Source organism: Micropterus salmoides, unplaced genomic scaffold (genome assembly GCF_014851395.1).
Source record: "Micropterus salmoides isolate LMB-PRFRI ecotype aquatic unplaced genomic scaffold, ASM1485139v1 Ms_hic_scaffold_13, whole genome shotgun sequence".
Taxonomy (NCBI): domain Eukaryota; kingdom Metazoa; phylum Chordata; class Actinopteri; order Centrarchiformes; family Centrarchidae; genus Micropterus; species Micropterus salmoides.
In genome coordinates this window covers 2499310-2520216 of record NW_024040374.1, presented here as the reverse complement: position 1 = coordinate 2520216, position 20907 = coordinate 2499310, and the positions used below count along the sequence as shown (strand labels likewise).

At 39.6% G+C, this 20907-nt stretch overlaps 2 protein-coding genes and 1 pseudogene across 2 annotated transcripts; all 3 read left to right on the top strand.

The window, feature by feature from the left end:
- The first annotated feature begins 1634 nt into the window (after positions 1-1634).
- On the top strand, positions 1635-7907 carry LOC119900253 (annotated as a pseudogene).
- Positions 7908-8685: 778 nt separating this feature from the next.
- LOC119900251 (proproteinase E-like) lies at positions 8686-12495 on the top strand. The gene is made up of 8 exons (XM_038715046.1): positions 8686-8826; positions 9649-9737; positions 10318-10415; positions 10514-10639; positions 11130-11266; positions 11738-11880; positions 11981-12133; positions 12436-12495. The coding sequence occupies exons 1-8, from the start codon at positions 8787-8789 to the stop codon at positions 12451-12453; spliced, it is 804 nt and encodes a 267-aa protein (XP_038570974.1). The 5' UTR covers positions 8686-8786; the 3' UTR covers positions 12454-12495.
- A 1660-nt stretch (positions 12496-14155) lies between these two features.
- LOC119900252 (proproteinase E-like) lies at positions 14156-16072 on the top strand. Its single transcript, XM_038715047.1, has 5 exons — positions 14156-14219; positions 14707-14843; positions 15315-15457; positions 15558-15710; positions 16013-16072. Exons 2-5 carry the CDS (start codon positions 14720-14722, stop codon positions 16028-16030), a joined length of 438 nt encoding a protein of 145 aa, XP_038570975.1. The 5' UTR covers positions 14156-14219; positions 14707-14719; the 3' UTR covers positions 16031-16072.
- Positions 16073-20907: the final 4835 nt, after the last annotated feature.

Below are 20907 nucleotides of genomic sequence, written 5' to 3'. Positions count from 1 at the left end.
CCTCAGGCCATCGGAAAGGGAAGTGGGAAAAAAGGAACAAGAGAGCGAACAGAGGGGCGCAAGGTTTTATCTGTCCTCTGTTTCAGAAATGTGATGTCAGTTTGGGGTATAGTGTCACCCCCCCCCCCCCCACCCTGCGGGTCTTGGTGTTTTAACTTTAACTGGAAGTGATATCTGAGAAAGTTTAATTTTTGCGGGTTTTAATCATATCCTCCCACAATACCAACACTTTCTTAAATTTCATAAATAGTTACATAGTTACAGTTCTTAGTTTCTAAGCATTCATGCAAAAGAACAGAGAAAAAAAAAGCTGTTGTTACTTGTTCTTAATTATTAGAACTGTTGCAGCTAAACGACACAATTTAGCAAATTAAAGAACAGCTTACCTAAATATTTCCAGGATAATAATGATTGTTACACATTCTTAATAAGAAAATGTATAAGTTGTTTGAAACACGGCATCAGTGTAAACATTAAAACACAGACAGTAGTAGACAAAGGAGCACAAGGAGATGAAGTAAAGCTAAAAAAACCCACTTCAAATTAACTTCTCCGATGATTCTTTAGCTTTTCAACATAGTTTCTAAACAAGAACAACATGGTAATAAAACTACTCAAAATTGAAGAGGTGATGACCATCGGGATAACATGGTTACCTGCCCTTTTGGTCCTCCTGGAGAGTGTCGGCAAGTGACATCTTTCCGGTGAGAGTGGTCGAGAATGGTTCCAGAATAAACAATTCAAGTCTGGTATGTATGTTTGAGTCTGTGCAGGGGTCCTCATCCAAACACCAAAGGCTGTGACCTTCCTTTGCACGTGAGAAAGGCCAAATCTTTGGGGTCAGCCCCGCTTGTTAATAAACTGATCTCAGCTCCTCTTAATGTGAAATACTGGTTGTTCACTGCACTAGCAAGCTAACTGTGTTACAGCCCTCTCGAAGCCCCTTACCCTCACATTAACCATCACAGCTAATTCTTAGCCTGACAGACGGAGCAAACTGTTTTTAAAAGGGGAATTATTGTCAGGTGTGACTGTGTGGCACATAGTTTACATGGGTCAGGTAGGAAGGCCCCTCAGCAGAACTTTTCTCAGAGCCAGGTTATAACATGCCCAGGGACTACAGATGAAACTCCAGCACATTTACACTAATGTGTAAACTGGAATGTTGTCCCCGGTAAATAAATAATAAAAACTGCCAGGTTCAGGTAAGAGTAAGGTCAAAATTATGTTCCTTGACTTTGCTACACTTTTGTTTTTCATCTGTTTCTCTGGCTTTATTGCCGAAATACGTATTGCCTATGACAAAAATACAGCCATTGGAAAAGGAAGATATAGTTTTTGGATTCAAGAGCAGCGGACCACGAGACAAGATCAACCAGACCAGGTAGCACGGCGGGTGCAGATTTGAAGATGAAACCATATCATCATCTTGATAATGCCGTTTACATTTACCCCAGATGCAAATTCAAAAAATGCACTGCAGAATGTTTGGGGTGTAAACGTTTATGTATATATATAACTGTAGGCTATATGTTGTTTTATTTTTTTGTTTTATGTTATCATATTTTAATTTACATTTAATTATATGTTAAGTTCTGTGTGTGTAGCATGAAGGGACTACAAACTTTGTTTCGTTATACAACCTTGTGCTGTACAATGATAAATAAACAACCTTGTACCTTGCAAAGCAAACCCAATATTTAAGTAGAATGTTACACATTTATATGGATTCTTCCCCATCTTCCCTCCTCTTCTCATATAAATGCTGATTATTATTAAGCTGGTTTTACTAGTAGGTTGTTATTATTATCACAAGTAGTATTAGTAATAGTACACTAAATATACCTAAACTATAGTGGTTTGTAATATGGAGCATTTGTCAAAATTTCTGACACTCCCACTGTGCACACTCTGACGGCATGCATGTTCTTCTCGACAGGCTCTGAAGTTGACACAGGTATTACTGCAACATCGAGCCGTTTTCAGGTCTCTGTGTTGAGCTACTCATTAAGAACTAATCTGTCAGATAGAGCAGAGAGGAGTTCTTTGCAGGAGGTGAACCCCAGGGTGCTGGGGATCAGAGACCCAACGGGCCTGCAGAGTCTGGCTGCTCGCATCACAGAGGAGATCACACAGGTGAGCTGCAGGTGTAATATTAATATGAACGATATACACTACTATTGTTTTAGTTCACCGCTGTAACGAGGAGTTTAGAGAACAAGGGGGCCGCACATTCCAATCAGCAATTAAAAGCCAGTGAAAATGCAAAATTAAATATGTAAATCAAAGTGAAAACAACACGCTTGAATGTGTCTCTTGTTCCTATACCTCATGGGAACTGACTTTAACTTTCTTCTGTCAGGCTGATTTGACCTGAATTACAGGAATTAAAAAGCATTACATACATGGGATTGCTTTGAGCTTACTTTAGCTAAAATGTATGTATTTCTGGTTTAAAACCTCTCTGGCTGTAGGCTACTTGACTACATGCTGTACATTATGTCAACTAAAAGACTAAAGGCTAAAGCTCACAGATCCCCAGGAAAAACCTCCTCACGAGTTGATGACACGTAGAAGACCTGGAAGTAAAGATAAGCTAAATTCTTGTTTTGCAGTGTAGAAACTCTTATGTTCAGACTGTATCAGACTGTTAGATAGTATCTATAGGAAAATATACAGGCTAAACAGAGGTTAGTTTTATGCAGCGTATGTTTCATTTTTAACATTATAAGAAAAAAGGCTTTTAGGAGTTTGGAAGAACAGAAATTAGACTTTTATATGCTATGGTTTAAGATGGGGACTATTGATGTGTTTAGCTGTCAAAGTGTGTGCTAACTAATGTCAGCCCTGTAAAGTCATAATCTTACAAAGCTGTAGAAGAGAAATTCTGATTACTTCAGGTTTTAATTACTGTCAGAATTAACATCTTGGTAAATACAATGTTTTTATTATTGTACACGGAGAGAGGACTCTTAAATGACAATCACACAGCAAAGTGAGCCATATCTGAGTAGTCTCCTGTTAAATGGAGACTACTCAGATATGGCTCACAAATTCAAGAAGATGAAAAAGCTGCTCGACAGCCTCATCACATGGCCCTGCACAGCAAAACACTCCCAAAAACTGGATTCTACAGTCCCATGTATATGTAGTCTAACTGAAAACCCTCGGATCCTGCTGAGTGCCAATATCAGAGCACCAGCTCCAGTTCGCTCATCAATCAGAGCAATGTAGCTGGCAATCAAAAGAGACTGTCAGGGCTTGAAAAATACAACCAACCTGAGCTTGTGTCTAACCAGACTGTTTTCTTCTCAGGAAGCGAAGAAACCCTTCCAGAAGGTGATCGATGTCAGTTGAGGAGATCCCCACAGGGCAGGGATGGCTCCCATCTCATTTGTTCGGCAGGTTGGTGGTGTGTGTGTGAGTGTTTGTTTGTCTACCTGCTGTCCCTGCTTTCATGATTAGTCTGACAGCTACAAGCTGAGCCTGTCTGAGCCTGTCATTCCCTGTTTGTTTCAGGTCTTGGCAGCATGTTTGTACCCTGACGTCCTCAAAGAAAAAAGCCTTCCTCTGGATGTCAGGCAGAGGTCGCAGAAGCTTCTGGGGGCCTGTGCTTGAGGGAGCGTGGGTGAGAATAAATAATGTTACAGATTTGAAAAAAGTGACCCAAAATAGTTCATCGAATTCCTTTGACTGGCACTGTAATGGCTGATCTAATTTGTCGATGACAGGTTCATAATCTGTAACCTCCTGTGGTTTACCACATGTCCAGAAAAGTGTCGCCGACTTCATCACAAGGCGAGATGGTGGAGTGAGTTCACACCCAGATGACATCATTATCTCCAGTGGTTCTCAGAAGACTTTGTCGGTAAGATGGAAAAAAAGATTTTCTAGTATCTAGAGTATTATTGGTACATATATATAGCTGTAAAGGGATTGTTTAGGGACACATGCATCAGTGTTGTCCATTACGTAATGATGGAGGTATTTCAGGGGCAATCCTTCCGATAATTGTTGAGACATTTAAATCTAGAATAAAAGTCTGGGGGTGAATTTCCGGGTGTATGTGAACATCAGTGCAAGTTTCATTCTGGACCCAAGTAATCAACTGGCCAACCGACATACACACATAGGTACAGATCTTAATTATCATGATTTTAAAATGATGTAAAAACTATGTGTGTTGCTCTTTGCCATGTGCATCTAAAGCTTGACAGACCTTCCACAATTTGTTACAGTTACTAACTTGAGTTCAACTGCAACAACCTTTTGTCAGCCCCTTATTTATCTAGTGCGAATGCCAAATTAAAATTTCAAGTCTAATAATTTGACTTATAACCAAATAGCCCCAAAATGACATTCCCATCAACCTCAGATATGTTCTATAGTACTATGTTGCGTGTTTATAAATGCTAACATGCTAAACTAAGATGGTAAAAATGCTAAACATTACCTGCTGAACAGGTTAAACATTGTCTTTGTGAGCATTACCATGTTTACTCTATTACAGTTTGTCCAAAAACAAACTGTCCTCCTTAACTGATAGCCATCTTACAATGGAAAAAAGTACTTAATGTGGAATAAAAGCACATATTTTTGTATGTTTTTCATTTATTGTGTTAAGCTAATTTTGCACCACATGGCCAGTGGGGAGGGGGAGAGTCAGACAGGTGTGTTGGCCCCCATGCCCTGCCCACACAACCTTCCCACACTGCTAGATATGTCTGGAGTGACAGTGGTGCCTTACCAGCTGATGGAGGACCAAGGCTGGGCTGTAGACCTGGGCGAGCTGCATCAAACTTTGAAGACTGCTAAGGGGCGCTGCCAGCCAAGAGCCATTTATATCAGCAACCCAGGAAACCCTACAGGTAAACAACATGCAATAGCTACATTTGCTCATCTCCCCACTATACTCACTACAATTGATCTTGCTAGGTCACGTGCAAGACAGGAAAACAATAGAGGAAGTGATTCGTTTTGCCGCAACCGAGGGCCTCGTCCTGTTGGCTGAAGAGGTGATTACAAGCTTCACAAAGAAACTAGCATCTTCACACTGTTGTTCTCAGGAGTTTTCATTCACGCACAAACTCCCTTTTTTTCATGTCTTCTTGCACCTTCTAGGTGTACCAGGACAGCATGTACGGACAGGACAAAGAGTTCATTTACTATAAGAAAGTCCTGTTTGAGATGGACAAAAAATACTCAGAGACAGTGGAGCTGCTCTCCTTCCACTCTATATCCAACGCCTGCATGGGAGAGTGAGCACACTGATGTTTCTTTAACACTTGGTGATTTGACAACATACATCACAAACTCGCCCCTGTCAGATGGCACAAGCAAAGACACATTTTTAAGAAGCTGAATATGCTTGGCATTAAAAGCACTTCTATACTGAGCTCACAAAGCCTCGAAAAATTATATTTTCTAATCTTGTACCTCATCATAAGATAAAAATTACTGTTGCTAGATGTTCAGTTACTAGATGTTCAGTTACTAGATTTTTTTTTTTTAATGCGGCTCAGAATTGGTCGTGATCAGCCAGGTTATGAAAATGTCTCCTGGGTTTTATATTAAGAAAGTCAGCATGACACCAGACAATGTTTTCCTTTTAAAATACTTAACCAACCAAGCCTGGTGTCAAAATCCTGGGTTTGACATCCATCTCCCTATAACTTCTTTGCAGTAAAAGTACAACTTTGCCAGTGATTCAAGAAAACATGGAACTGTATAAGGCTATAAAAAGAATATAGTGAGGTGAAGCATTCCCTGAAGGTCAGTCTGAACTGTGTCTTTTCTCTCAGGTGACTCGTTGTACTCTGTTCTCACCTTAGATGTGGTCTGAGAGGAGGTTATGTGGAGGTAATTAACATGGACCCAGCAGTCAATAAGTATTTAAGTAAGGAAAATGCAGGCCTCTTCCTGCCCTCCAGTTTTACCACAGCTTGCTCTGGAGGTCATGGTTAATCCACCATCACCTGGAGATCCTTCCTATAAAACATACACACGGGTAAATGGAAAATCACTCCTATGACATTTCACATACACAAAAATATTCACTAGTGCAGCATTTAGTCTAGTCTATTTTTTAAGGGGCTTTGATGCTTTTACACCTGGTAACCACCGTTTGTCCTTTTATCTCAATCGAAGGAGATTCTTCATACTCAGACAACTCTGTCCCAGAATGCTCAGCGTGCTTATGAGTTCCTGAATGATCTACCAGGGATCAAATGCCAGCCAGTGATGGCAGGAGTCTTTCTTTATCTCTGTCTGTATTTACCGCCTCAGATGGTAGAGGAGGCCAAGATCAGAAAGTCTGTTTCAGTTTATTGCTGTAGTACTTTTATTTGAAATAGTTTATAAACCTAAAGCAAAAATCCTCTGTAATGGCCAGTTGAGAAATACACAAAATATAAATGATTTGTCCAGAAGTTGAATTCTTTATAAATATGATTATATGGGGAATGTTTAAAGTAAGCAAATTTGATGATGATGATTGGATCTTTAATGTTTTCTTAAGTTACTAAAGCTTTGTTTACTTCAGTGATATTGGTTAACAAAGTCAAACAGGCATATATACTTAATGACCAAATACTTAATTTAAGCACCAAATTATTATTTTTTTCCCCAAAATTAAACTCTGTTACACGTGTAAATTAACTCTGCATTATAAAAAATTATTTGGACTTTCTTTCATTGGTTTTATTAAGTTATTAAGTCACAGATAGCACTGTTGATAAGAAACATAATGTAATATTAATTACCGTTGTGTGTAAAATATCATTATGCATTGAAAAGCTGTAATTTTAGCCATCCTTACAGTTGGTACAAGTTGATGTTATTCGTTTCAGATGTTAGGAGTGGAGGCAGACGTGCTTTACAGAGATTACTGGAAGAAGAAGGTTTGTGTTTGGGAGCGGGCTGTGAGAACGGACAAGACAATCGAAATTACCACATCCGGTAAGAAAAACTGCTGCATGAGTGTGTGTGTGAGTTTTAGACCTTCACAGTGAGCAGCTTTTAGGAAAGAGGACGTTTTTGGGAAGTAAAGACTTTTTTCTTTTGTTAAGATAGGAAAGTGAGGCTATTTTTGGAAAACAAGGACATTTTGGTAAGAGGTCACTTCATGAAAGGATTGTTTTGATCGTGGGGAAAATCAGGATAATGCTGGTACCACAGGACCATTTGGAAAGTGAGGACATGTTGGAATGTAAGGAGATTTAAGGACATCATGGAAAGTGTTGGAAAGGTCTAATCATTTAGAATAACTAAAGGTCCTTGAACAGCCTTTGTTGCATTTATTCTTTTTTAATTAAATTATATCAAATTTTACATCTATATTGGAGATATCTTCTCATTTCCCATGGTGAGGTTATGATTGTTAAGCAGTGTTACGACCTTTAGCTGCTGTTATCCAAACAAAAAAGATATCATAATTGTGAGCACAACGAGTCTGTCCCCTGAGTTGATATACTATATGCTCATGCCTGAAGTCTACAAAGAGTAAAACCTGTTGAACACTAATTAACTTGTCATTTACTCCTGCTTTATGCACAAAAATATCCGTGGAAATGTTAATGTTTTGTTTTGTGTGTTGCTTTTCCCTCACAGGCTGTGTGTTTTGGCTCCTCCTGCCACCCTGGAGGAGGTCTTGGCATGCCTTCGTTCTTTCCACCTGCACCTGCTGGACAGATTTCCCTGAAAGAAATGTCAAGGACACAGGCTTTTGTGGAAAATACCACAGCATGGATTAAAAAGTCAACCTTTTATGAGCTAAGAATAACAGCCCCGTTTTAAGCTTTGTGACTGAATTTTCCAATATTACAAATGTATTTTCCTGTATTTTGAAAATACAATATATATATATATTATCTTGATACATTTTCTGTCACCAGTACTTTGTTTTTTATTTTGATACATTTAATTCAGGGGTATTTGTAACAAGATACATTTTGATGTATCTTTGCCTGCCTCTCTGCAGACACATAACCCCGTTTGGTAGATTTTCTGCCCTAAATTGGAGGTGGAGAAGTTACTTTAACATTATGAAGCCTCTCCTCTTTGAAAACACTTCTGATCAGGAACAAATCACTCTTACATTCAGTTTGTGCAACGGGCTGCTGAAATTTTAACTTTCGGTGGAAAAGATATGCCAGTTAAATTAATTAATTAGCGTTATCCACATTTTTTTAAAAGCCTTTACGTCATCACAGTTAATTTAAAGGTTGGTTTGCTATGATGTTACTAATACTAATTATGTATTATTAGGACTGTTTAAAGATAACGTATGTATTCATTTATGTACAAATTTGTTATTGCACCATTGTGTAGCCATGTAATTAAATTCAAATGACTTTATTTATCCTCAGCTGAACACACACAAACACACACACACACACACACACACACACACCCCTCAATGGAAACACATAGATAAAATTACACAATAAATAGTTTAAAAGCTTTAAAAACAAGTTGATTCTTTTTCTCATCTTTTCTTCAGGTCCAGCACCAAATGCTCCATAAGATTATAGTTATGTGTTTACTGTTCACTAGATTATTATTTTACACTCCCATCTCTTTTTCTTTTGGCGTCAGAGGTTTTTGAACACGTGCAGATTTATTCTGGCTCTGGAGGGGTTATGTAAGGACAGCTGAAACAGATGGAGAAGGGAACGTAGATTCCCAGGTCAAAGACTAGACTGTGCATGTGTTTGTGGCTGATTACTGTTCAATTTCGAGAGTATAAGAGCTATAGGACGCACTCAGACAGTCCACTTTGAGGAATCATGATGAAAGTGGCCCTTGTCCTGCTGTTAGCTGGCTACGGTGAGTCTCATCTACCTGATTTCCTGCATCCTCTAACAGGATTAGAGTTAAAGAATTAGTCTGGTGTTATTGTGTTTTTCTTATTACCAAAAAAATCCCACAAAAAGACCAACATCAACATTTTATTAGTCTGTCTCTAACTTCCCTACCCTGCCTGTGGCACTCAACCCTGAGCCCCTTGGTTCCTACAAGACAAGAAATATTAAAACAGCTCATAAATTTATAGTTTCACTTTAAAATTAAATGGCTCAGTAATCTCCTAATGTAGTCCTAATGAACTACAGTGTGCGTGTTCATGGTAATGAATGAACATGTCACCCAGTGCGACGGCGTGGCTCACTGATGTGTTTTAAGTTTATAGACAACAACAGAGCTCAAGGGCACAGAGGAAAAAAGATATCAGGCTTTGGCTACACACACAATACCTGTTAGTAGATATATTCACTGTTGGTTTGGGTCATTTATGGGATTTGTTGACAATAACAAACTAAAGAATACCTTCAGATATGTCCTCAATCAACAGGGGTACTAGCTATGGCACAGATATATCCCTTGTGTGCATTTGTTTTTGAAAGCATGTGTTTTAGTTGAAGAAAATAAGTGAGAACTAGGCAGCAGGGCAAAATCTAAATGTACTGCAATACTTTTGAATATGCAACCCATGTGACAATTAGTTTTGTTCACCTAAAGTTTGTAAAGGAAAAGTGGCTGAATCACATGTGGAGAGACATGTGGAGAGCTGAGGGGAAAAAACTAGGTTACAGGAAGTGTTACAGCTTTCAGTATCAGCCTTTGTAATTTCCAGTTCTTTCTGTGGCCCAGCTTATGGGTGTGGCACACCCACCTATACGCCCTCTGTGAGCCGTGTTGTTAATGGGGAAGATGCTCGACCCTACAGCTGGCCCTGGCAGGTGAGTAGATTATAATCGGGGTTTAAGACAAATAACTGTATATGATGTGACAAAGAACTGCTACACATGTGACTATGTCAAATTGTTAATACTGCAGATAAATGAGCTGGTCAGCTACGTATATGGTAAATTATCTTTCAGGAACACCTTGTTAACAGTTACAATGAAATGACAGATAAAATAAAAGGAATCTGTGGAGTAATTGCTAAAAGAGAATGACTATAAACAGTTTCCCTATTAAACCTCCAGAAAATCTTCTGTATCATAGTATACAGATGTATATATAAAACTGCATATACACAGTTATAGAACACATTAAATCCATGTATCGATATTTCTCACCCAAGATATCAAAACTTCTTACAAAACAACATAGTAGAGTAAAAATTGTTTTGTTTGTTTTTTTGCCTGAAGTTCCACTTAGACTAATGTGGACTTTTTGATGCAAACTTGAAAGAACCAGGATCATGACTGTAATCACAAGCTTTTAAGAACAGTAACGACCTTATTAATTAAATAAGATGTACTTGTATTATCATGGTGTGCTGGCTCTAAAGCCCTCTCACTCCATGTTTCACAGATCTCTCTGCAATATCTCAGCGGCTCCACCTACCGTCACACCTGTGGAGGCACTCTGCTCGCTCCCAACTGGGTCATGACTGCGGGCCACTGCATCGGGTGGGCCACAGTTTTCTCATTCACAGCTTTTCTTAGGTCATGATGTGAGGTGAAGGACTTAGCTAAAGTGTGTGTTTCTGTGTATATATATGTGTCAGAGCTCGTACCTACCGTGTGGTGCTGGGCGAGTACGACCTCACCAAAGAGGAGGGCTATGAGCAGATCAGAAGTGTGGAGAAGATCGTGGTTCACCCAGGCTGGAATGATAACTGCCTGTCTTGTGGGTAAGGGTATATAACTCCTCCATACAGCTGATTTTTAGCATGTTCATGTTTCACAGTTTTACACAAAGGACAGTGACATTTCACAAACAAGTTTAAAGCTGCAGTCATTGTTTTTTTGGCCACTGGTATGCAGATGACACACATATATATTTGAGCTTTTATTAAAGCTAGCATACTGTTTTATTTCCAGCACATTTGATCTGTTTTAGTGTCATTGTTTTTATCTTTTATATTATTTGGTATTTTACTCGATTTTATTTTTCTTTTATTGAAATTGTCTTGTTATATTTTATTTGCCTCAGTCCTGAAATGTTTTAAATCTGGTTCAGCCATGTAAAGCACCATGTAACTTTGTTTTTGAGCAGTTAACAGAACAAAATTTTCAAAATTCAAAGTTATGTGTTGGAGAAACATTTTTCAAGTGTATGACTTATTACGCTCATTCCAAAAAGTTGTTGTCCTTTCTTTCTGTGATTTTCTTGTTATTCAGTAATGACGTTGCGATGATTAAACTGGCCTCACCTGCCATTGTGAACGACAAGGTGCAGCCCTCCTGTGTGCCAGAGAGTGGAGAGATCGCTCCTCACAATGACCCCTGCCAAATCACGGGCTGGGGAAGACTCTACAGTAAGAGTTTGTTTAACAACACACTGATTATGATCTATAATCCATAATTCTAAATTCTGTGACGTGACTGCAATGATCCAATAAAACATGGATGGGAAATGCAGCTGAGCAGTGCAGCAATACATCTAACTGTTATTAGAAAATTGACTAGAAAAATCAATAAAATTATATAAAAACAAACTTATATATATATTATTTCCCACAATATTCTTAAATTTCAAATAAAACATACAGCCCATAGCTGTCACTGCAAATGTTATTGTCTAGGCTTTTATATACAGATGACATCTGGAGGACGGTTTTAGTTGGCATCTCAGCAGTACAAAGTTACTTTAACTGCACATCTATGGAAAGGTCAAAGGCTCTAAACCAACATGATGTTGAAGAGAGAGTGTACCTTCAAGCAGCCGTCCCCCTGATTGTGTTTTCTGACACTGTTCTGGGTTTTTAATTTATATGCCCTCCTTGCAGGTGGTGGTCCCATTGCCTCTAAGCTCCAACAGGCTCTCCTTCCTGTGGTTGGGCACAGCGTCTGCAGCAGCAGCGGCTGGTGGGGGAGCTACGTGAAACCCACAATGATCTGCGCTGGTGGTGACATCCGATCTGGCTGCCATGTATGCACCGCTCCCCTTATCTGGTCACCACAACATAAGAACTGCATGTTCAGCATGTATCATTCTGTTGCCTTCACTTGTCTTCTGTCTGCCTCTAAAGGGGGACTCAGGAGGCCCTCTGAACTGCAGGGGTGGTGATGGGAGGTGGTACGTGCAGGGTGTGACCAGCTTCGTCTCCTCTCAAGGATGCAACACCCTCATGAAGCCCACGGTGTTCACTCGCACCTCTTCCTTCACCAAGTGGATCAGTGACGTGAGTTTCCGTCAGAGAATTTCTTTCCTGTTTCTTTTCCAGTTCGGTTTTAGTTTTTGTTTCCATTTCCATTTCGTTTCTATCACCCCTATTTACTTTATTTTTGGTGTCTGGTCAAACCCTCTGAGGGTTGGGGTATGTGTTTGCACTCCTGACCTTATTTTATCTTAAAGTGTGCCTATGATTCTGCATTTGCCTCATCACATTGTGCAATAGCAATTGTTTAGTAATATCAAACATTTACTTTATAGTGCTCCAGTATGTAACAGTCTCCTTCTTCTTACTTTTTTCTGTTGTTTCAGACGATGCTGCAGTACTGAAGACTTTAAACCTTTTTATTGTCAATAAATTCATTAACTACAGAATGTCTCAGTTGTCTTTCAATTTTTGTTTTTATACAAACCCAAGCTGCGCCCCAAATCCAGTGTGTTCACATGGGAGAAGTGATAAAATTAAGTCTTAAGTATTCAGACTAGTTCAAGTTCAAGTTTATTTCTATAGCACATTTAAAAAACAGCCCTAGTTGACCAAAGTTTTTTCCTATTCACAACAAAAAAATAGAAAAGGTCAATAATGTCAATACTCAACTCTGTTTGAAGGCCAATGAATAGAGATGGGTCTTTAGCAAGGACTTGAAAACGTCAGCAGTCCGAGCAGTTTGTATTTCAGCAGATAAAGTACTCCAAAGATTGGTGCAGCTTCTAAAAAAGGCTGTTTGGATGACTCATTGCTTTGACAGGAGTGTGTACAAGTAAAAGTTCTGATAAATAAGAACGTGCCAACCCATTAAAAATCTTAAACACAAGCAATAAAATCTTAAAATCTATCCTAAAATGGACAGGAAGCCAGTAGAGCGAGGCTAAAACGGGGTCGTGTACTCATGCTTTTTTGTCACTGTTAGAAGTTGAGCTGCTGCATTCTGGGCTAACTGCAAGACTAATGAATGCCTGATTTGTAAGTTGCTGTTGAGGGACACTATCTTCCCAAAACGCAACCCACAAAATGAAATTTGAAAAAACTAACAGCAGCAGAGATGAGGAGCTGGCTATAGTTTTAATTCCAAACCCCCAGATGATTTTCATTTTCAGACTTGTAGTCTTCAGAGCCAACCGACAGTGACTCAAGTGACATCCCACAGGAAGTAATTCCTGCCTGTGGCATCAAACTCTTTAACTCATCAGAGTGTCAAACACAGAGAATTTTGGCCTGAAATATTATGCAATGTTATCTGATTTAATACTAATGTGCAATATTCTCTGTTCTAATACTCAATGTGCAATATTTTCAACTTCAGTACCTGTGTTACTCTGCTAAAATGCTGTTCATAGCCACAATGTTTATATTTATATTTTAGATTTCTATCCATTCCATGTCAACCCAACCAGTTCTCATTGTTACGATTACTTTATAATTCACTATTACATTTCTATTAACACTGTAACATATTGTACATATCCACACTGCTTTATATTTATATTTAATCTTTTTAGATGTGTACATTTAATTGTATACTTAGCTATTTCCTGTTATTATTTCTATTCCTTATATGCAGGTCAGCAATTTGTAACGAAGAATTTCCCCTTGGGGATCAATAAAGTATTTCTGATTCTGATACACTAAATGCTTTCTACAGTTTTTTCCACATGTGCAGTAGTACTCCCCAACACCTGGAAACACACTTTGATGTGAAAAATCTGTAGAGCAGTGCAGTGTGGGCTGCTGTAGAAACTACAGATGATGTATTTTCAGTAGATGACCACAAAGCGTCACTGTTAGCTTTTGCAGTCGAGCAGACGGTTGGGTTTTCTGATGAAAGAGGTAGGACATTCATGAATCCTAGACTAGAAATGTCATGAAAATAATCATCTTTCAATCAAATGAAGCTGCACATGATTATACACTTTAGCGCTTAATACAGAATTCAGTATGTAGCGTGTTGAACAAGGAAGGATCCACTGTGGGATGTCAAACCATGAGAGGAGCCTCAGCTAGGTGACCAATTAAACTGATCCTCTAGGTTTGAGATCAGAAGTGTGGAGAAGATCGTGGTTCACCCAGGCTGGAATGATAACTGCCTGTCTTGTGGGTAAGGGTATATAACTCCTCCATACAGCTGATTTTTAGCATGTTCATGTTTCACAGTTTTACACAAAGGACAGTGACATTTCACAAACAAGTTTAAAGCTGCAGTCATTGTTTTTTGGCCACTGGTATGCAGATGACACACATATATATTTGAGCTTTTATTAAAGCTAGCATACTGTTTTATTTCCAGCACATTTGATCTGTTTTAGTGTCATTGTTTTATCTTTTATATTATTTGGTATTTTACTCGATTTTATTTTTCTTTTATTGAAATTGTCTTGTTATATTTATTTGCCTCAGTCCTGAAATGTTTTAAATCTGGTTCAGCCATGTAAAGCACCATGTAACTTTGTTTTTGAGCAGTTAACAGAACAAAATTTTCAAAATTCAAAGTTATGTGTTGGAGAAACATTTTTCAAGTGTATGACTTATTACGCTCATTCCAAAAAGTTGTTGTCCTTTCTTTCTGTGATTTTCTTGTTATTCAGTAATGACGTTGCGATGATTAAACTGGCCTCACCTGCCATTGTGAACGACAAGGTGCAGCCCTCCTGTGTGCCAGAGAGTGGAGAGATCGCTCCTCACAATGACCCCTGCCAAATCACGGGCTGGGGAAGACTCTACAGTAAGAGTTTGTTTAACAACACACTGATTATGATCTATAATCCATAATTCTAAATTCTGTGACGTGACTGCAATGATCCAATAAAACATGGATGGGAAATGCAGCTGAGCAGTGCAGCAATACATCTAACTGTTATTAGAAAATTGACTAGAAAAATCAATAAAATTATATAAAAACAAACTTATTATATATATTATTTCCCACAATATTCTTAAATTTCAAATAAAACATCCAGCCCATAGCTGTCACTGCAGATGTTATTGTCCAGGCTTTTATATACAGATGACATCTGGAGGACGTTTTTGTTGGCATCTCAGCAGTACAAAGTTACTTTAACTGCACATCTATGGAAAGGTCAAAGGCTCTAAACCAACATGATGTTGAAGAGAGAGTGTACCTTCAAGCAGCCGTCCCTCTGATTGTGTTTTCTGACACTGTTCTGGGTTTTTAATTTATATGCCCTCCTTGCAGGTGGTGGTCCCATTGCCTCTAAGCTCCAACAGGCTCTCCTTCCTGTGGTTGGGCACAGCGTCTGCAGCAGCAGCGGCTGGTGGGGGAGCTCTGTGAAACCCACAATGATCTGCGCTGGTGGTGACATCCGATCTGGCTGCCATGTATGCACCGCTCCCCTTATCTGGTCACCACAACATAAGAACTGCATGTTCAGCATGTATCATTCTGTTGCCTTCACTTGTCTTCTGTCTGCCTCTAAAGGGGGACTCAGGAGGCCCTCTGAACTGCAGGGGTGGTGATGGGAGGTGGTACGTGCAGGGTGTGACCAGCTTCGTCTCCTCTCAAGGATGCAACACCCTCATGAAGCCCACGGTGTTCACTCGCACCTCTTCCTTCACCAAGTGGATCAGTGACGTGAGTTTCCGTCAGAGAATTTCTTTCCTGTTTCTTTTCCAGTTCGGTTTTAGTTTTTGTTTCCATTTCCATTTCGTTTCTATCACCCCTATTTACTTTATTTTTGGTGTCTGGTCAAACCCTCTGGTCGTTGGGGTATGTGTTTGCACTCCTGACCTTATTTTATCTTAAAGTGTGCCTATGATTCTGCATTTGGCACATCACATTGTGCAATAGCAATTGTTTAGTAATATCAAACATTTACTTTATAGTGCTCCAGTATGTAACAGTCTCCTTCTTCTTACTTTTTTCTGTTGTTTCAGACGATGCTGCAGTACTGAAGACTTTAAACCTTTTTATTGTCAATAAATTCATTAACTACAGAATGTCTCAGTTGTCTTTCAATTTTTGTTTTTATACAAACCCAAGCTGCGCCCCAAATCCAGTGTGTTCACATGGGAGAAGTGATAAAATTAAGTCTTAAGTATTCAGACTAGTTCAAGTTCAAGTTTATTTCTATAGCACATTTAAAAAACAGCCCTAGTTGACCAAAGTTTTTTCCTATTCACAACAAAAAAATAGAAAAGGTCAATAATGTCAATACTCAACTCTGTTTGAAGGCCAATGAATAGAGATGGGTCTTTAGCAAGGACTTGAAAACGTCAGCAGTCCGAGCAGTTTGTATTTCAGCAGATAAAGTACTCCAAAGATTGGTGCAGCTTCTAAAAAAGGCTGTTTGGATGACTCATTGCTTTGACAGGAGTGTGTACAAGTAAAAGTTCTGATAAATAAGAACGTGCCAACCCATTAAAAATCTTAAACACAAGCAATAAAATCTTAAAATCTATCCTAAAATGGACAGGAAGCCAGTAGAGCGAGGCTAAAACGGGGTCGTGTACTCATGCTTTTTTGTCACTGTTAGAAGTTGAGCTGCTGCATTCTGGGCTAACTGCAAGACTAATGAATGCCTGATTTGTAAGTTGCTGTTGAGGGACACTATCTTCCCAAAACGCAACCCACAAAATGAAATTTGAAAAAACTAACAGCAGCAGAGATGAGGAGCTGGCTATAGTTTTAATTCCAAACCCCCAGATGATTTTCATTTTCAGACTTGTAGTCTTCAGAGCCAACCGACAGTGACTCAAGTGACATCCCACAGGAAGTAATTCCTGCCTGTGGCATCAAACTCTTTAACTCCTCAGAGTGTCAAACACAGAGAATTTTGGCCTGAAATATTATGCAATGTTATCTGATTTAATACTAATGTGCAATATTCTCTGTTCTAATACTCAATGTGCAATATTTTCTACTTCAGTACCTGTGTTACTCTACTAAAATGCTGTTCATAGCCACAATGTTTATATTTATATTTTAGATTTCTATCCATTCCATGTCAACCCAACCAGTTCTCATTGTTACGATTACTTTATAATTCACTATTACATTTCTATTAACACTGTAACATATTGTACATATCCACACTGCTTTATATTTATATTTAATCTTTTTAGATGTGTACATTTAATTGTATACTTAGCTATTTCCTGTTATTATTTCTATTCCTTATATGCAGGTCAGCAATTTGTAACGAAGAATTTCCCCTTGGGGATCAATAAAGTATTTCTGATTCTGATACACTAAAGGCTTTCTACAGTTTTTTCCACATGTGCAGTAGTACTCCCCAACACCTGGAAACACACTTTGATGTGAAAAATCTGTAGAGCAGTGCAGTGTGGGCTGCTGTAGAAACTACAGATGATGTATTTTCAGTAGATGACCACAAAGCGTCACTGTTAGCTTTTGCAGTCGAGCAGACGGTTGGGTTTTCTGATGAAAGAGGTAGGACATTCATGAATCCTAGACTAGAAATGTCATGAAAATAATCATCTTTCAATCAAATGAAGCTGCACATGATTATACACTTTAGCGCTTAATACAGAATTCAGTATGTAGCGTGTTGAACAAGGAAGGATCCACTGTGGGATGTCAAACCATGAGAGGAGCCTCAGCTAGGTGACCAATTAAACTGATCCTCTAGGTTTGACATTAAAGGGGGATTCTCAAAATATAAGAAAGCAGAAACACATATACCCCCCTCTCTCACAGAGGCACATGTGTAATATCACACTTAAATGCAAAAGGGAAAAATATCTGGGGGATCTGGCTTTTTCCATTTGGGGGGGGGGGGACTCCTTAGCCTTGAACCGTCTGGAGTTCAGCCAAGCAAGTGAATGAGTGAGCTTCAGATCACAGGCCATTGGCTTGCTGCTCATTACTGAACGGTACATTAAATCCTCGGCTGTAAATAATGTGATAACTGCTGTGCAAGGCTCAGCGATACACACAGGAACTGGCGGCATCTTTCCTTTTTTTCTTGCTTCATTTCTCTCTCTATCATTGACTCTCTCTCTCCATCCTTTCACAATGAGTGGAGTTCAATTTTGCACATACTATGTAATTATTCCACCCCAGTGTTTCTGGGAGAGAAAGGGGGACTCAATCCTCAAAAGCAAAAACCTACACTACCCAGCCTCCCCCACCTCCACCGCTCAGCTCAGGGTGCTCCACTGCAGGAGGTAAAGGGAAACCACAGCATCATTTCCCAGGCTTCACAGAAATGCAGAATCAGCAGCTTTACAGGAGAGGAAACCAAAGCAGGAAATTAACACTCACAATGTTCAACTCCAATCCACACATGGAGCTTGTCATTGCAAAGTATATACAGTGGGGAGAACAAGTATTTGATACACTGCTGATTTTGCAGGTTTTCCTACTTACAAAGCATGTAGAGGTCTGTAATTGTTACCATAGGTACACTTCAATTGTGAGAGACAGAATCTAAAACAAAAATCCAGAAAATCACATTGTATGATTTTTGCATTTTATTGCATGACATAAGTATTTGATACATCAGAAACGCAGAACTTAATATTTGGTACAGAAACCTTTGTTTGCAATTACAGAGATCATACATTTCCTGTAGTTCTTGACCAGGTTTGCACACACTGCAGCAGGGATTTTGGCCCACTCCTCCATACAGACCTTCTCCAGATCCTTCAGGTTTCAGGGCTGTCGCTGGGCAATACGGACTTTCAGCTCCCTCCAAAGATTTTCTATTGGGAACTTGAGATGCTTCTTAGGGAGCCACTCCTTAGTTTCCCTGGCTGTGTGTTTCGGGTCGTTGTCATGCTGCAAGACCCAGCCACGACCCATCTTCAATGCTCTTACTGATGGAGGAGGTTGTTGGCCAAGATCTCGCAATACATGGTCCCATCCTTCCTCCCCTCAATACGGTGCAGTCGTACGCTGCAGGATTTTAATCCATGGTGGCGTAGTGTGTTACTAATGGTTTTCTTCGAGACTGTGGTCCCAGCTCTCTTCAGGTCGTTGACCAGGTCCTGCCGTGTAGTTCTGGGCTGATCCCTCACCGTCCTCATGATCATTGATGCCCTCAGACTGAGGGAGATTGACCGTCATCTTGAACTTCTTCCATTTTCTAATAATTGCGCCAACAGTTGTTGCCTTCTCACCAAGCTGCTTGCCTATTGTCCTGTAGCCCATCCCAGCCTTGTGCAGGTCTACAATTTTATCCCTGATGTCCTTACACAGCTCTCTGGTCTTGGCCATTGTGAAGAGGTTGGAGTCTGTTTCTGTGTGGACAGACACAATAAAATGCAAATTAATTATTTTAAAATCATACAATGTGATTTTCTGGATTTTTGTTTTAGATTCTGTCTCTCACAATTGAAGTGTACCTATGGTAACAATTACAGACCTCTACATGCTTTGTAAGTAGGAAAACCTGCAAAATCAGCAGTGTATCAAATACTTGTTCTCCCCACTGTATATACTTTGCAATGACAAGCTCCATGTGTGGATTGGAGTTGAACATTGTGAGTGTTAATTTCCTGCTTTGGTTTCCTCTCCTGTAAAGCTGCTGATTCTGCATTTCTGTGAAGCCTGGGAAATGATGCTGTGGTTTCCCTTTACCTCCTGCAGTGGAGCACCCTGAGCTGAGCGGTGGAGGTGGGGGAGGCTGGGTAGTGTAGGTTTTTGCTTTTGAGGATTGAGTCCCCCTTTCTCTCTCCCAGAAACAATTACTTGTTCTCCCCACTGTATATGCGGCAACACAAAAACAAGAGGAAAAGAAAAAGAGAGAGGAGGTTGAATGTTGGTTTAAAGCCTTTGCTTTTAACATTTTCAGCTTTAACAAACTTGTCACTTTGTTAGTTGAGGCATTCCTGTCATTCCTTTAAGTACCTAACATGTAATGGAGTTCATCTAATGAGTAGGTAATACTTAAAAAATGTCTCGGTGTTAATATAAATTTTGGCCTGGTGAACAGTCTCAGCCCCCGGGAAGATTTTCTGAACTGATTAAACTTGTTTATCTCCTGTTCAGTTTGGATTCAAGCATTTCGCCCCTTTTTGTGGATGTGAAGATCTGAAATGGCTTAATACATACAGAATTCATTTCCTTAGCATTATGATCTCTAATCACTGTAATAACCTTCATATGGAAAATTGTTGTAAAGTCCTCTTGTTTGTGCCCATGTTATGTAACCCAGCCATCCTTTGGATGCCACTTTTAATTTTCTGTATGTGCTTTCTCTGGTTTCTCAAATGCAATTAGATCCTCATGTTAATCCAATCCCCCATCACCGATTGTCTATCTGCTTGTTTGGCCATCTGCCTGCATGCTGACCTGCCTGCCTGCCTGGATTTCCACTGCAGACAGGATGGCAGCTAAAACACACAAACACAGTACAGCAGATCGGATTTACCTCCCTGTAAACACGATATACAAACAGGAGGTGACATACGTACATAAGAATAAGACATCAGCGGGGTCTGAGTGTGCAGGAGCAAACTAAATCCGCTGTCAGAAAGGAGGCGTGTTCCTCCTCTAAGGAGTTACAGCAGGAGCTCGCAAGCTGTCGTGATGTTCACCATGGCGACCCGACAGGACAGGCTGCATGTTTTCATTCTCCTCGTTTCTCTATTCTCTCCGACACCTCTTGTTTTTCTGTCTTTTCCTGTATCTGTTAATCTGTCTTCCCTTCTCTCTGTTACTCTCACAGACGTATCGATGCCAAGCGCCTCAACTCTGCAGCACCCGTTTCAGCTTCACTTTATGCTCACATTTGTTTTGCAACAACGTTAACCCTAGATTCAGCTCATTGTATATCATCGCATGTGGATTTTCTTCAAGGTTTTTG